The sequence below is a fragment of the Orbicella faveolata genome, unplaced genomic scaffold (genome assembly GCF_042242905.1).
Source record: "Orbicella faveolata isolate gen_17 unplaced genomic scaffold, um_ofav_v1 contig_36, whole genome shotgun sequence".
Classification (NCBI taxonomy): domain Eukaryota; kingdom Metazoa; phylum Cnidaria; class Anthozoa; order Scleractinia; family Merulinidae; genus Orbicella; species Orbicella faveolata.
This window is the reverse complement of record NW_028301565.1, coordinates 11067887-11081388: the sequence shown is the minus strand read 5'-3', so window position 1 is coordinate 11081388 and position 13502 is coordinate 11067887. Positions and strand designations below refer to the sequence as shown.

Genomic DNA, 13502 nt, shown 5'->3' with positions numbered 1-13502 from the left:
CAACTGATCGACTGCACCAATCACAGCACGCGAATTTTCACGTGACTATCGTAGTGACTGAACGGGACAAAGATCACTTTATTCATTCTCTTTTGGCGCCCATCTTTGAATTCATCGTTAACGGTTGATCGCTTGTGCGTTTTAGTAGATTTCACTTCCAAAATTATATCAAAATGGTTTTTGCTGCGGTCCTGTGACCAGAAGAAAACAGCGTGAGTGTCATTATCGAGAAACAAGTTATTCTTGGCAAAGATTTGGAGCTAAAAGAAAGTCTTATTGTGGATGTTTCAACGGGGAAAAATTCAAAGGACAGATTAGCCGTATACAAAATTATTTGGTGAGTAATCAAATTCAAGTAACCTTACATTATACAAAGTAAATTCTTGTATTTAGACAAAAGCTTTTCAATGAACTTTATCATCACGAATCATACACGAGTGGGTCACTCAGTCATGGCATGAAATGAATTCTGGCTAAAGCAAAGTTTAAACAATTTAGGTTGCCCAGAGTGTGTGCCTAAACAATTTGATTTGCGAATAACAAGTCGTTTCTCTTGCCACACTTGTTCAAACGAAACAAATATAGCAGTTCTCTCTGATCCCAGTCAAAGTTCTTGACAAAAACTCCAACGAGGCAGCCACAGTGTGCATGAGTTTGATAATATCTCCTGGGTGTTTCAGCCTGACTGTATGGCAATCCGTGTTGATCTTCAATTTTTGTCGATCCGTATATTCTTTTGTGTTTACTCTGTTATTTAAATGTTCCTTTAATGTTTTAAGTGTCTTTTTTAATATTTCTAATGTCTAAATTTGGCTAAAAACCGTGATATATATCCTCCAATTCGAGAGTTGTTGATACACTTATAGAAGAAGGAAAACCTTGATTTAATCTACAGTAAGCTCAAGATTTATGTAACATATTTATCAATGGTATACAAGCACCTTCACAATTATCAAGTCTTCTCCTTTAACATTTCAACCAGCTTACAGTCAGGTCTTAATTAGCTCCGTGTATTAAACTGTGAGCACATAAATATTTGGATCTCAGTCTTACAGTACCTCATATATATCACAATGTAATGTATTTTTTTAATTTTGTTTTAGATGTCATACAACAAAGATGAAGATGAAGAGGCTAGCTGTTGACACCCTAATTAGAGGGCAACAAAAGAAGCTACGGAATCAACAGAAATAACTGAACAGCAGCTAAGTTTGCCCAAACTCAGCCTTTTTTAATTTTATGGAATGTTTCAATTTTGTTCTTATCATTGATTCTGTACAATCATGAAAATCCAGATTTGTTCCACATAATAACAATAGTTTAAGCTAAAATCTTGTGTATGGAAAATTGTTGGATTTGAAAACTAAAAAAGTAAGTAAATTATCTGAAAAAGTTCTCCTTTTATCAAACATGTAAAAGTTTGACCTTCATATCTGTTTTTTTAACTTTTGATTCTTGATGTAATGAAAAAGAAACAGGATAATTATTCTTCTGTTTAAATTCATGAAAACCAATGTAATAAACCATTGATTTAACACCTGTTTGATGTGATATCAGTGACTTTATTTGTTATTTTAATGCCGGGTATTAATCATCAAAATTTTGCCTGGCCTACAAATAATTCTCAGTTTTTCTCAGATTTTCCAAAAAATTCCAACCTATTCTCAAAAAATCCTACAAATTCCAAGTTATTCTCAGAAATTCCTAGGAATTTTTGGAAATTTTAAGGAATTTTCAAGGTGAGTATATTTCAGTTGGAATTCCTAGGAATTCCTAGGAATTCCAAGTCAGCTCTATGTAAACTTGGAATTCCTAGGAATTCCTAGGAATTCCGAGTCCGAATTACCGTGAAAATTCACACCTTAGATTCCTAGGAATTCCTAGGAATTCTTAGGAAATTCCTAGGAATTCCTAGGAATTCTTAAAGTTATCTCACAAGGGTGGTCAGTGTCCATGTGATTAAAATGCTTTGATGGCTATTTAACATTGCTAGGATTATACATACATCCCCATCCCATTTATAATTAATTAATTATTTGATCATGCATGATCATGATCTGACATATTTTTTTGTCATTTCACATCCATTTCACATGTACTCGAATGTTTTCCCATCTATTTCACATCGTTTTAATTTCAATTCCTGCTATATATATTTGAACACACACACATATATACATTTAATTTAATTTATTTTAATTTATCATTTATTTATATCAAAATGCTGATCAGTTGCTTACGAAATTTCACACCCATTTCATGATCACATGTTTTATGACTACTTGATCTAAAAAAATTTCACATTGATTTCACATGTTTTGACCATGTGAAAAGGAGGACAACATTTCACGTGGTCATTTCACATGGAAATGATGTGAAATAACCATGTGAAATGTCTGTAATTTCACATGGTCATTTCACATACATTTCACATACATTTCACATGGCACCCTCCAGTAGTGAGTCTTATTTACTGTTATATGTCTACTCCTGGTATACAAAATTCGATTTTACAGCCGGTAGAATTCCGCCGTTCTACTGAGAGCCCTGTGACTGATGTGGTCTGATGTCAGTTGACATACCAGCAACTAACCATTCCAAGTGTTTGGAAACTGCAAAGTTACTTTTTACAGTGCCAAAAGAGCCGTCCACCAAGTCTGTGTGGACATGTGACATTTAGTGATCCTTCTTTTGGGCTCTCAGTTATGACAGATTCCCCCTTCTGTCATCTTAAAAATCTAATGATCCCCCAAAAGACTCTCCGCCCCCCACCGCGCTCCAGGCGAAAAATAATGACCAGTCTCCAATGTATAATACGACAGAAGTGATTATAAACCTGTAATTATGAATCGCTAGTGAGGTCCCAGTCGATAGTTAATGTAAAGAGAATAACATTTTGATTTCACGAGAACAACATTTTTTGTAAACTCGTGTGTAAGGAGACAGCGAAAACGAAATCCACGTTCGTAAGAGTTTTCCACCTACCCCATGGAGACTGAGGATGCCCGAGGATTTCATATGCTCGCATTTGTATGGTTAAAAAGGGTAAAAATTTTAAGGGATTTCACCCTTTGCTTCAGCTCCAGAAAAACCAGCCAGTTAAATATAAAACAAGACAAACACAAGGTAAGCCCCAGCATTTCTGCGTGCTTCAGCTCCAGAAAAACATAGCCACTTAAATATAAAACAAGACAAACACAAGGTAAGCCCTAGCATTTCTGCGTATATTTCAAGCATTTTTATCAGTGCATTATCTTAAAAAGAGTGAACTTGAAGTTCGTGTGCACAACCTGGACTCAACTGACTACCTGTGTTTGCACTGTATCTATTATATGAAAAGAATAAATTGCTACGTCTAGAAAACATGAAATCCAGTGGCAGATTTAGGGGAGGGGTCCGCCTCCCCTCCCCCCTTATTTTGGGTGAAAAAAAAGAAAGAAAGAAAGAAAGAAAGAAAAATCGCAGAAGGAAGAAAAGCCGGCAGGGCAAGCAAGAAGGAATGGGGTCCCTCCTTAGCTCAAGGTCTGGATCCGCCACTGAAATCTATTATGTATATTTAATTACATTCAAAAGTAGCAATGCCTACATAAGGGTTACATGCAATACTTGCTCTTTACCACCTCCCTTATCTACACCCTGCTGATAATGAGCGAGTTTTCCATAAAGCATATAGGGAGTGAAATGAAGAAAGTCTTACGTTCGTGCTGAAGAAAAGGAGGTTTGTAATCTATATAATTGACAATTAAGACATTATGTCATATCTTTACACACCTTAACCGAAAAAATACTTCAAAAGCTGTTAAGCTAATTAACAAACCATAAAGATGACCTAAAGATCTACAAAATATATACACAGTATCAAGTATCTTTTTTGTTGAGAAATACTATGAACTTAACAATAGAGTAGTCGTTTAATTTGTAGACTTCTAAAAATGCAACCTCGTTCCCAGGCTCTCTCTCCTCTTCCTCCCTTGTCGTTGGGATTTGTTGTTGTCGTTTGGAGAAGTTGGGAGAGGACAAAGGAGAGAGAGCCTGGGAACAAGGTTGCTCAAAATGGTGAGAAAGCCACTAACCAGCTGGTACAAAGTATTTACTTTTGTGGCTTATCACGGTTACCATTATCTTATATAACTTACAGCTTCATAAAAATAACAATATCAGCCTTAAAATTAAACGATATATATCCATTCCAAGATGATGAGTACAACTACCATGATTCCCTGCAGGTACTTCTCACAGAGGAAACTGGCCATTGGAAGTTACATTGGAAGAGCATTGGCAAACCAAATCATCACAGAAAAAGCTAGCAGTGAGCAAGAAACTTTAAATAATGTGCAAAATTACACTTTGGGGTCTTGACATTTTCATGAAAAGTGTGACAATATAAATAAATAAATAATATACAAATATTTGAAAATGCACAAATTTCATTAAAAAATGTTCAAAGGTGCAAAAATGATTAGCAGTGAAAGAGGTGAAACATTTTGTTGAATATACCACAACCTTAATTATCTAGTCCCTGCCTAGGTATTTTAATTTTGCAAAGCAGTGTAGGATACATTTAAATTGTATTTCAAAAAAAAAAAAAAGAATTCCCACTGGTTAAACTGTTGGGTTTCATTATAACAGCACAACATCACTTTCATTTAAAACTCTTTTTACAAATAAAAATATATTCCTTTGTTATGGTTTAATTTAAACATGTAAATGTTAATTACTGTTTTGATTTCTCAGTCTCTTCAGTACACATATGATGTTAATGCAGGGGTTTCGTTAAGGGCTGGACACCAGGCAAATTGACCAGCTGTGAGGATGAGTTTGCCTGGCTCGTTTTCAACCAAATGTAGGAATGTTACTGCCATAAAGATGTTCAGTTGAAAAAAAATGTCTGCCTGTGAAAACCAGTTGCCTTTCTGCTGAAAACATTGATGAAACCCAGGTGTAATGGTGCCATGGTACGAAGCAATGAAGTAACATGATCAATACCAATAATTTACATGCTGTTCAATGGTATATTGTACTGAGATTTGAGAGTCCAAAACACTGCACACCTAATATGAGACAGTGGCAGATCTAGAATAGCCTGAGAGGAGAGGAGGGCAAGCCCCCTACCCTCTTATTGGTGAAACTATGAAAGGTCTGTAGGGCCGAACATTTTTTGGGCAGTCACCTTGACTTATAGCCTGATAATGGCTGCAAAAAGTTAGGGTTCCCCATCCTATAAAGAAGAAGGGTCTGGATGACTGCCACTGTGAAACACTGTTTACACCTAATTAACACGGGAAGCCTGTGTTCACTTTTGATTACCCACCCATCTATCTATGACATGAATCACATCATGTCTTCCCATTTTTTTCAGCAAGGGAATGAGGTGTTCAAGTGTTCCAGAATTTGGCAAAGCTGGAAACACTTGCGTAAGAATAACATGAGACGGGTTGTTACATTTCTGTTTGAGGGATTGGATTTGTGTTGAATCCAGCCCAAGTTCACTTCCAAGCCTTGTATAATCATTTCCATCTATTAAATATCTATCCAAATCTAGCAGCCTGCACATTTCATTAATAACAGGTGAAGGTACACATGTTATGTGGGTCGCATAACCTCTGTTTCCTTCAATAGATTGGGCTGTTGGTGTCGCAGTGGAACTAGGAGCACAGATTGTTCCCTGGTTTACTGGCACTGGCATTCCTGAACTTGATGCAGGGATCATCACATTATTACCACAAGATGCGCTGTTAAAGTCACCAAATGGAGACACAGCAGCTATAAGATAGATCAGTGAAGAAAAAATTGTCAAACAAATGTATACCGTAAATACTCGAATTAGTGCCTGGGACGCTTATTTCAAATTTAGGAGAAGACGGGGGCGCTTATTCGAGGGGGGCGCTTATTTAATTTTTCCCAAATCGTGGCCTGACATGATCATTTTTTTAATACACCATCTGCACGTAAACAACAACATAAGCTGTTTATTGACATAAAAAGCTGATCCTAAAGTTTTAATCGCAGCACCATCGTCAGTACTTAATGTGTTCAAGGTGTTCACTTAACATGTTCACAAACTAAAACAATGTACAAATCTAATACTACATGACGAAAACTATGCATCTTTTGTTGTCTCATTACTCGTCCACAAAATGGGAGGGAGGGGAGGGGGCGCTTATTTTAATTTTCAGGCGATAGGAGGGGCACTTATTCGATGGGGGGGGGGGGCGATAACTCGAGGATTTATGGTAAGTAACTTTGGATTTTTATTAAGTATTTAGTTAATCTCAAAAGTTACCCATACAAACCTACAAAACAAATAAATGCTTAACTTCAAAATTTCAGAAATTAGAATTTGGCTCTGATCACGTATTCATGCAAAATCAAATAAAAATGTTCAGGAGAGACTTTTTTGTAAACAAAGAAAAGGAGAAAATTTGCCTATTTTAAAAATACCTAAAAATCTGTCTTACAGATTTTTATTTAACTTTGCATGAGTGTTAAATCAGAACCATGCAATTTCTTCTTTCGAAAATTTTGAGGAAAGGTTCCTCAGGCACATTTGAGAAAAATGTTTTGACCAGGCTAGTAGTTTCCAGCCTCCTTCAAACCCACCATAAGCCACCTTAACAAACAGTTGACATGTTTTTACCTGTGCCTCTCTTTATCTGTGATAGGTCATGAAGATTGATGAACACATTAACAGCTGTGTTGTTGCCAGATGGCATCTTGTTTTTCACATCAACAAGTGCATCCAGATTGTCAGAGGGAACCACTGTCCCATCCTTTAATGCAATAACAGAGCCATCCTGAGCATCTTCAGGCAAATCACATGGCCGATTATGCCCTAAAAAGTAATAAAAGAAAATATTCCTTACCATAGGTATCTTGGGGAACAGAGTATTGCAGACTCTGGTCAAATTCACCATGTGCACACACAAAATAGAGAATGTGGAAGATAGACCACTTGATTAGAAACATAAGACCTTGAAAACCAGCTAGTATGTTGCTGTTTTAAACTACCCCATCCAATCAAAGCAATAACAGTTTTTCTCTAACCCCCAAAGAATGTAAACTAGGCTTCATATAACTTTGCCATAGGTACAAATACTGCATCCCCCACTATAATGAGAGCCTAACAAACCCCACAAATCTTGTTCTACCACAGAGTAGACTGTCCACAGATCCTCTATTTTGCCTTGAGATTGTCAAGACCACAAGTAAGAGCATTAACTGCAGGGGATTTGAAAACAACCTGAACACATAGGAGGAGAAACGGGGAAAGGCAAACAATTTTTTTGTGCCAGCCTCACAGCTGCTCTTGTGCTCCATGTTTATGTCACTAGCGTGCTAAAAAAAAATAACTGGTAGCAAAAATATACATCTGTGGACAGACTATCACAGAGAGGAGGACAGAGATGAAAAAGTGATATTAGGGAGGGAATTGATTTTGTGGTTTGGTATTTCTCTGGGACCATATTGCACTAACACTGGCAAGTTACAGTCAAAGAAATATATGAACATATACACCCATACTCCTCCCAAAGAAAAGCTTCTTTGGTTTTGAACCTTCCACCCCTCCATAACCTTCCACTAATGTATGGAGGGGTGGAAGGTTCCACCTTCTTTAAAATTTTGGATTTCAAAATGGCACTGCCAATTTCAATTATTTACTATAATTTTTCATTGGCTTAAGTATGGGTATTCAACTACACCTATTTTACCCAACCAATTTACCTTGACAGATGTAATTACTCTGTTCATTTTTTTGTTCATCTTCAAGAGATGACGGAATCCCTATTGCTGCTGTCTCTTCAGGATGATCACTTACTATGACCCTACCATCCTGATGGGCTGTCAACTCTGCAGTTCCATTGGACTTGCCTTCTGAACCACTCAAAGAAGATGATAAATCAGGTTCACTACTATTTCTTTCTTCAACAGTTTCACTGCATTGTGTTTTATCCATATTAAGCTCATCAACACTAGAGGTCTCACATGAGTTACTCTCTTCATTATTTCCTTGTTCGCTCTCTTCAATAGCGCCTTGATTTAACTCTGAAAATCTAACAGGGTCGTCATTCAATCGACGAGTACTGGAGTTCTTTGTTGTGTGGTATAGAAGACACAATGTCACACAAGTTGGCAGACACACACACATGATGATGACTGATACTAAGATAATAATTTCAGTTTTCTTGCTGGAACTCTTATGAGTGTGGTCATCATTCATTTGCACTTGCACAGTGGCTTTTGAAGTGGGTGTCGTCATCTCATGCTCTAATACACTCGTTGATGTAGGGCTGATCTCTTGGGTTCTTGTAGGAAGCAAAGACATAGAAGTAGCATGATAATGTGAATGGGAAGATGTTACTAAGGATGAGACCGATGATGTACTGTATGTAGTGGTAGATGACCTTGCCATCTGCTGTTCACCTTTATCCTTCTGACATTTTGCAAAGATGTCTTTATCCCTCAAGCAGCTTGGGCAGGAACTACAGGGAAGACATTTATCATTTGTTTTGTTCCGATAAAACCCTGCTTTGCAATCACACTTGACATCACTTTCACGTGTGCATTTGTTGAGTACATGTTCATGTTCGCCTGCGCACACTCCACAAGGTTGACATTGATCAGTACCAAAACTGTCCGAGAAATTTGCACCATTGACACATAGCACACAGTGAATTTTTGTGCCTTCAGGTACAGTTGCTCGACAATTAACAGATGAACCATGACCATCTACACATTCTGGGCAAGGCCAGCACTCTAAACATTTTCCTGTTGAGGGATCAATAATTTTGATGTACTGGCCACTACAGCTTGGACACTCATAACCTTTACTGACTGATGAGATGGTAAGAAATGCCTAAGAATAAAAACACATTAACAAAATCAAAGCTTAACTACTTCCGAAATAAAACAATCAGCAAGCATTATAAATACCCTACTCAGAAAACAAAGATCAAAGTATTGACTTCAAAGAAGATCAAAAGGCAAACCAGTTGATATACAAAGAGTAAACTTAGATGGAGTCCAAACTCCTCTTGATCTGTGACATAAAAACCTGTAAAACTGACCAGTGACAAAATTAAAGTAGCCAAAACACTTTAGGTATTGGTACCTATTGTCAGACACTTAAGTTTCATCACATATTTCTACCAAATATGACGCACTCTTATTTTGCTTTTTCTTCCAGGTAAAGTTTAGGATATTGATTAGGTTCTTGCACTGTTTGTTTCATTTTAGTGGCATCTTTTGAGAGAAAATTCGCGTAACGTAAGTTGGCTTAAGGTGGCTGAACACAATTTTTGATACCTGAGTTTCATTCACCTGTTTCTCTAAAACCCTTGATCCCTCGCTCGCCAAAAATAGCAGCAAGTTAAGGTTACTCCAAACCTTTGTGGGGCTACTTTTTCCGAATTTTCTTTTTTCCAACCAAATTAAGTTCATTATTCAAGGTAACATTTTCCAAAAAAGGAAATAAAATATTAAAATGCACACGAGTTATTGGAAAAAAGAGGTTTTTTAGTAAAAGTTAATAAACCATCAAGGTGTCATAATCCTCAAAAGGCATGGACTCCTCAGCGACCTTTTCGTGGCAAACGGCTTAATCCAGAGATTCTATCAAATACTTTCAATCTGAGATTTCATGTCCATCAAGAGTGCCTTTTTGTAATCACACTTCCGCAATTGCTCCTCAGTTTCTTTTTGTTTTGTTGCACATCGCTTTTCGCCGTTTCGCTCTTTTTTCGTTGACCACCAGCCTAAAACGTACACGCCTAAAACATGACTGTAACACTATCGCTTTACCGCGAAGCTCAACTTTCCTTACTGTGAACGCCAGGGGTTCTGTTATTTCATTGGCTGGCAGCATTTTGAGTTGACATATCCCTCTGAGAAGGTGTGACATGTTTATAAATCTTTAGAAGGTGAAAAGTTGCACTTGTTTTTCGAGAGAATCCCTCCTCTTTAAATGAATTGATAGGATATGTAGAATCGATGGTTTTCCATGAAATTTAGCCAGAACATTCACTGATAGATACCGAACAAAAACATGTCAGCGAATTCTTTTATTTCAAATACTTTTCTTGTGGCGGACTCTAACGCAACACGTTACGTGAATTTTTCGATAGTGGAACTTGACAGATCTATAAAAAGATAACCAGTAGAAATGAAAGAAAATGCTGACACGCTTTGAGAGATTGATGCTTTGTGATCAACACTGCACAGTTATTTTGCATCAACGATCGCATTTGATATCCAATTAATTCACCAGAATTTCAGTCGGTCGTTTTGGTGTTAACGGCTTTTGCTGCCTTAGGAAAGCAGTCAGCAAAAAAGAATATAATTTCATTGAATTCTACATTTTTGATACATAATTTGTGGGGGTTTCCTTCAAAACAGCGCGTGTATGAATTTTTTTCTGGAGGACACCTGCAAAGGTTTGAAGTAACCTTAAGAACACAAACTTTGGTTTTTTGATAGTTAAGCTGACATATGTTCAGTTGCCATGGAACATGAACAAATATAAACAGGCCTTTAAAATTGGTTTTGTTTATTTGTAGAAAATCTAGTCATTAGATTTTCTTTATAATTTGCATGCAACAAGTTAACACCATTTTGATAATAATTTAACAGAGAGATCTTTAATAACAATAATAATAATAATAATAATAATAATAATGGCATTTCGGGCAGTATATCCACAGGGTGGCTCTTCGCCTGCCCGATGCTAACTAAATTTACAATTAAAAGATATCTAAGAATTTTAAGAATTTATATCTATATGTAAACGAGATAAAATTGTGTTTTAAGATATGCTAAAATAAATAAAACTACTTGTTGAAGGTTCACTGGAATATCTAGAATTTGAGGAAATAAAATGATCACTCTATTGACGGATGTTTGTTTTTTGGTATCCTTGAGGGCGCGCTGAATCGCATGAGCAAAAGCGCGCACGAAAACTGTGTTCGGCCACTTTAAAAGATTAATTGTCTGACATCATACCATCTCGGACGCCTAAACATTTGTCCAGCTAGTGGCCTATTTATGCTAAATATAACAACAACAACAAAATGCTCACCAGCTCATCTGACAAAGAGGCAAGTGTTTGGTTGTTAGTTTACGGAAATGGTTTTACCGTAAGCGTTCCATTTCAAGGCTTAAAAAATTCGCGCGTGCGATCGTAAGTTCGTCTGTCCAAACTTGACTTTGTGTGGGATTTCGGCGGCTGTTTCGTAGCCTAGTTAAATCAGTTCATTTTTTCAGCGGTTAACATTCAAAACATAAGCTCAGATGGCTCGAGAGATACAACATAGCGACTGGGTTTCAGACCATCGAAGATCGAAGGTTCCACACTGAAGTGTTGAGTCGATTTTTTTCAAGTTTTTCCGCCAGGAAAGGCACCATTTTCTTCGTCAAACGCGAATCGCGAGCTTTTTCCTCAGGATACCTTAAACGGATCTGGATAAAAATCGATTGCTAGACTTAAGACGAGAGCTGCTATCCGGAAGGAATGAGCTGGATTTGGCTTGACGAGGTTTTCTTCCAAACTTCGGAGTCTTTTCCTTCGCTGTCCGAGAATACACATATTCCGACCATAGGTACAGGTTTATTGTTTTCAGAGCTGGATAAATCCGAAAAGTGATTTGTCAGTGTTGGCAAGCACTCGACCTGTTTGAAAACGGTCGAGTAACAAAACTCAGCGACCCGTTGTTTAGGTAATATGTTCTTGCAATGCGTATCGTTAAAGGCATTTTACAAACGGTTTAGAGACGCGAGCAGCTAATTTGGACAGCTGACGGCCGAGACAAACTGCCATAAAACACAAATAAATTTACAACAACAGTTTATTTGAAAAACATCATAATTTGGTGTCGTTATTGCGCGTCTCAATGAACAGAATCTACGTCATTTTGTGAGCATAATTTCAGGAATCAGGAGCATAATATATTATTTGGCAAAATTTCGAGCACTGCTAGAAGCATAATATGCCACTTTTAGGAGCACAATCCGCCAAGGCCTAAGAGCGAGACCCTGAAGGGCCAACCACGTCGCAGCTGAATAAAATCGGCTGAATAGCTTATGCGGACAATTAAAGTTTCGAATGAGTTTGTACAATAAAACTTACCAAAATCGTTAGAAGTATTTTCCCTGAAGTGCACTGCATCTTTTGTGAAGGGCTTTCACATCAATTGAAGCTCATCGTCTCGAAGCAGAAAGCGGAAAAAGTACAAACAAGTGCAATCAATTTTTTAACTTGCATTAACTGCAGTAAACACCCAAGTTGATATTTTTAGGGGTCGATTACAAACTGCAGATTTCTACGATGTCGTAAAACCGATGTCTGTCACTACCTCAGTTTAAACATATATGATATAAAACGGAAGATGAGGATATTTCAGTTAGCCACGCAGAGTATCCCAAACAAATAAAAACTTTTGCACGCGACCGTCGTGATCAATTTAAATTGCGTGCCTGTGCCCGTCGGGGATTCCCCGGCCTCCTTCATTTCATCATCATGGTCATGCAAGAACTCACGTATTTCCAACTTTGAGCCTAGTAGCTGTTTATGTAAAATGAAATCTATTGGAACTGTAGCATTTTCGAGAATGCTATGCATTTTTTGAGATGAAAGTGACCAAATCCCTTTTCTTCGTATTTTATTACGAATTTTGCTTACTCAGCAGTAGTAGTTAAGGGCGTTAAGGACGAATCAGTTTTAGCTGACTTAGCACCTTTCGTGCCGATGCAAAGGGTAAATAATTTTCTTCTTTTGTCAAAAAATACATACCAGCTAAGTGACGCATTTCCGCAGTCATTCTAGACTTTTCGATCTATTGTAGGTCATCAAACTTTCGCATAAATTGAAAATTCTCTTGCGTGCATGACAACATGACAATATAGTTTTGCCAGTCTTATTTCGGGAACGCATTCAGTCATGCGAGTCCAGTCTCAAACGTTATTGTCTGATAGCCACTGTGGGGTTATGCGCGCTATGGCCAATATACAAATTTCTCAACAGAATTGATTGGTAGTGTAAGTTATCAGTTTTCTAAACTTGAAACAGCCGCCTTAGAACACGTCTCACGGAAATTGTGTTAGCTTAAATCTTATTCAGTTTCGACTGTTAGCCTTTCTGCTTGATTTTTGTGGTTTTTCTGTGTCGTTCCCTTTCGTTCACATCATATCTTGCGTTTTTAAAAATTCAATTTTAATGCCAGATAATGTGTCATAGAAGCGCTTAAGAGCGTGACCTGCTGCTGTTCAGAAACCGATCGTCGGCAATGTGAACACGGAATCACATACATTTAGAATGTTAAACGTATGTGTAGTCATACCTCGCTGTAAAATATCTTCCAGAGGGCTCAACCAGGAATCACAACTCAATTAATATTCTTCGTTCATTTTACTTCAAGTCTTTTAAGTTGCACTAGAGGTTCAGTCCAAGGCTTTATCTAACTGGTGCTTCGTAGTGACCGATGTGATGTCCACTCCTCCGGCGCGTTGCCGAA

General features: G+C 37.4%; 1 protein-coding gene and 1 long non-coding RNA gene across 2 annotated transcripts; one reads left to right on the top strand and one right to left on the bottom strand.

The window, feature by feature from the left end:
• Positions 1-9: 9 nt before the first annotated feature.
• Positions 10-4592, top strand: LOC149102275 (uncharacterized). Its single transcript, XR_016202340.1, has 2 exons — positions 10-337; positions 1104-4592. It is a non-coding gene; the product is annotated as an uncharacterized LOC149102275 (long non-coding RNA).
• LOC110066364 (uncharacterized) lies at positions 3204-12616 on the bottom strand. The gene is made up of 4 exons (XM_020773592.2): positions 12119-12616; positions 7723-8854; positions 6638-6832; positions 3204-5763 (listed from the first exon to the last, which is right to left on the bottom strand). The coding sequence occupies exons 1-4, from the start codon at positions 12155-12157 to the stop codon at positions 5294-5296; spliced, it is 1836 nt and encodes a 611-aa protein (XP_020629251.2). The 5' UTR covers positions 12158-12616; the 3' UTR covers positions 3204-5293.
• Positions 12617-13502: the final 886 nt, after the last annotated feature.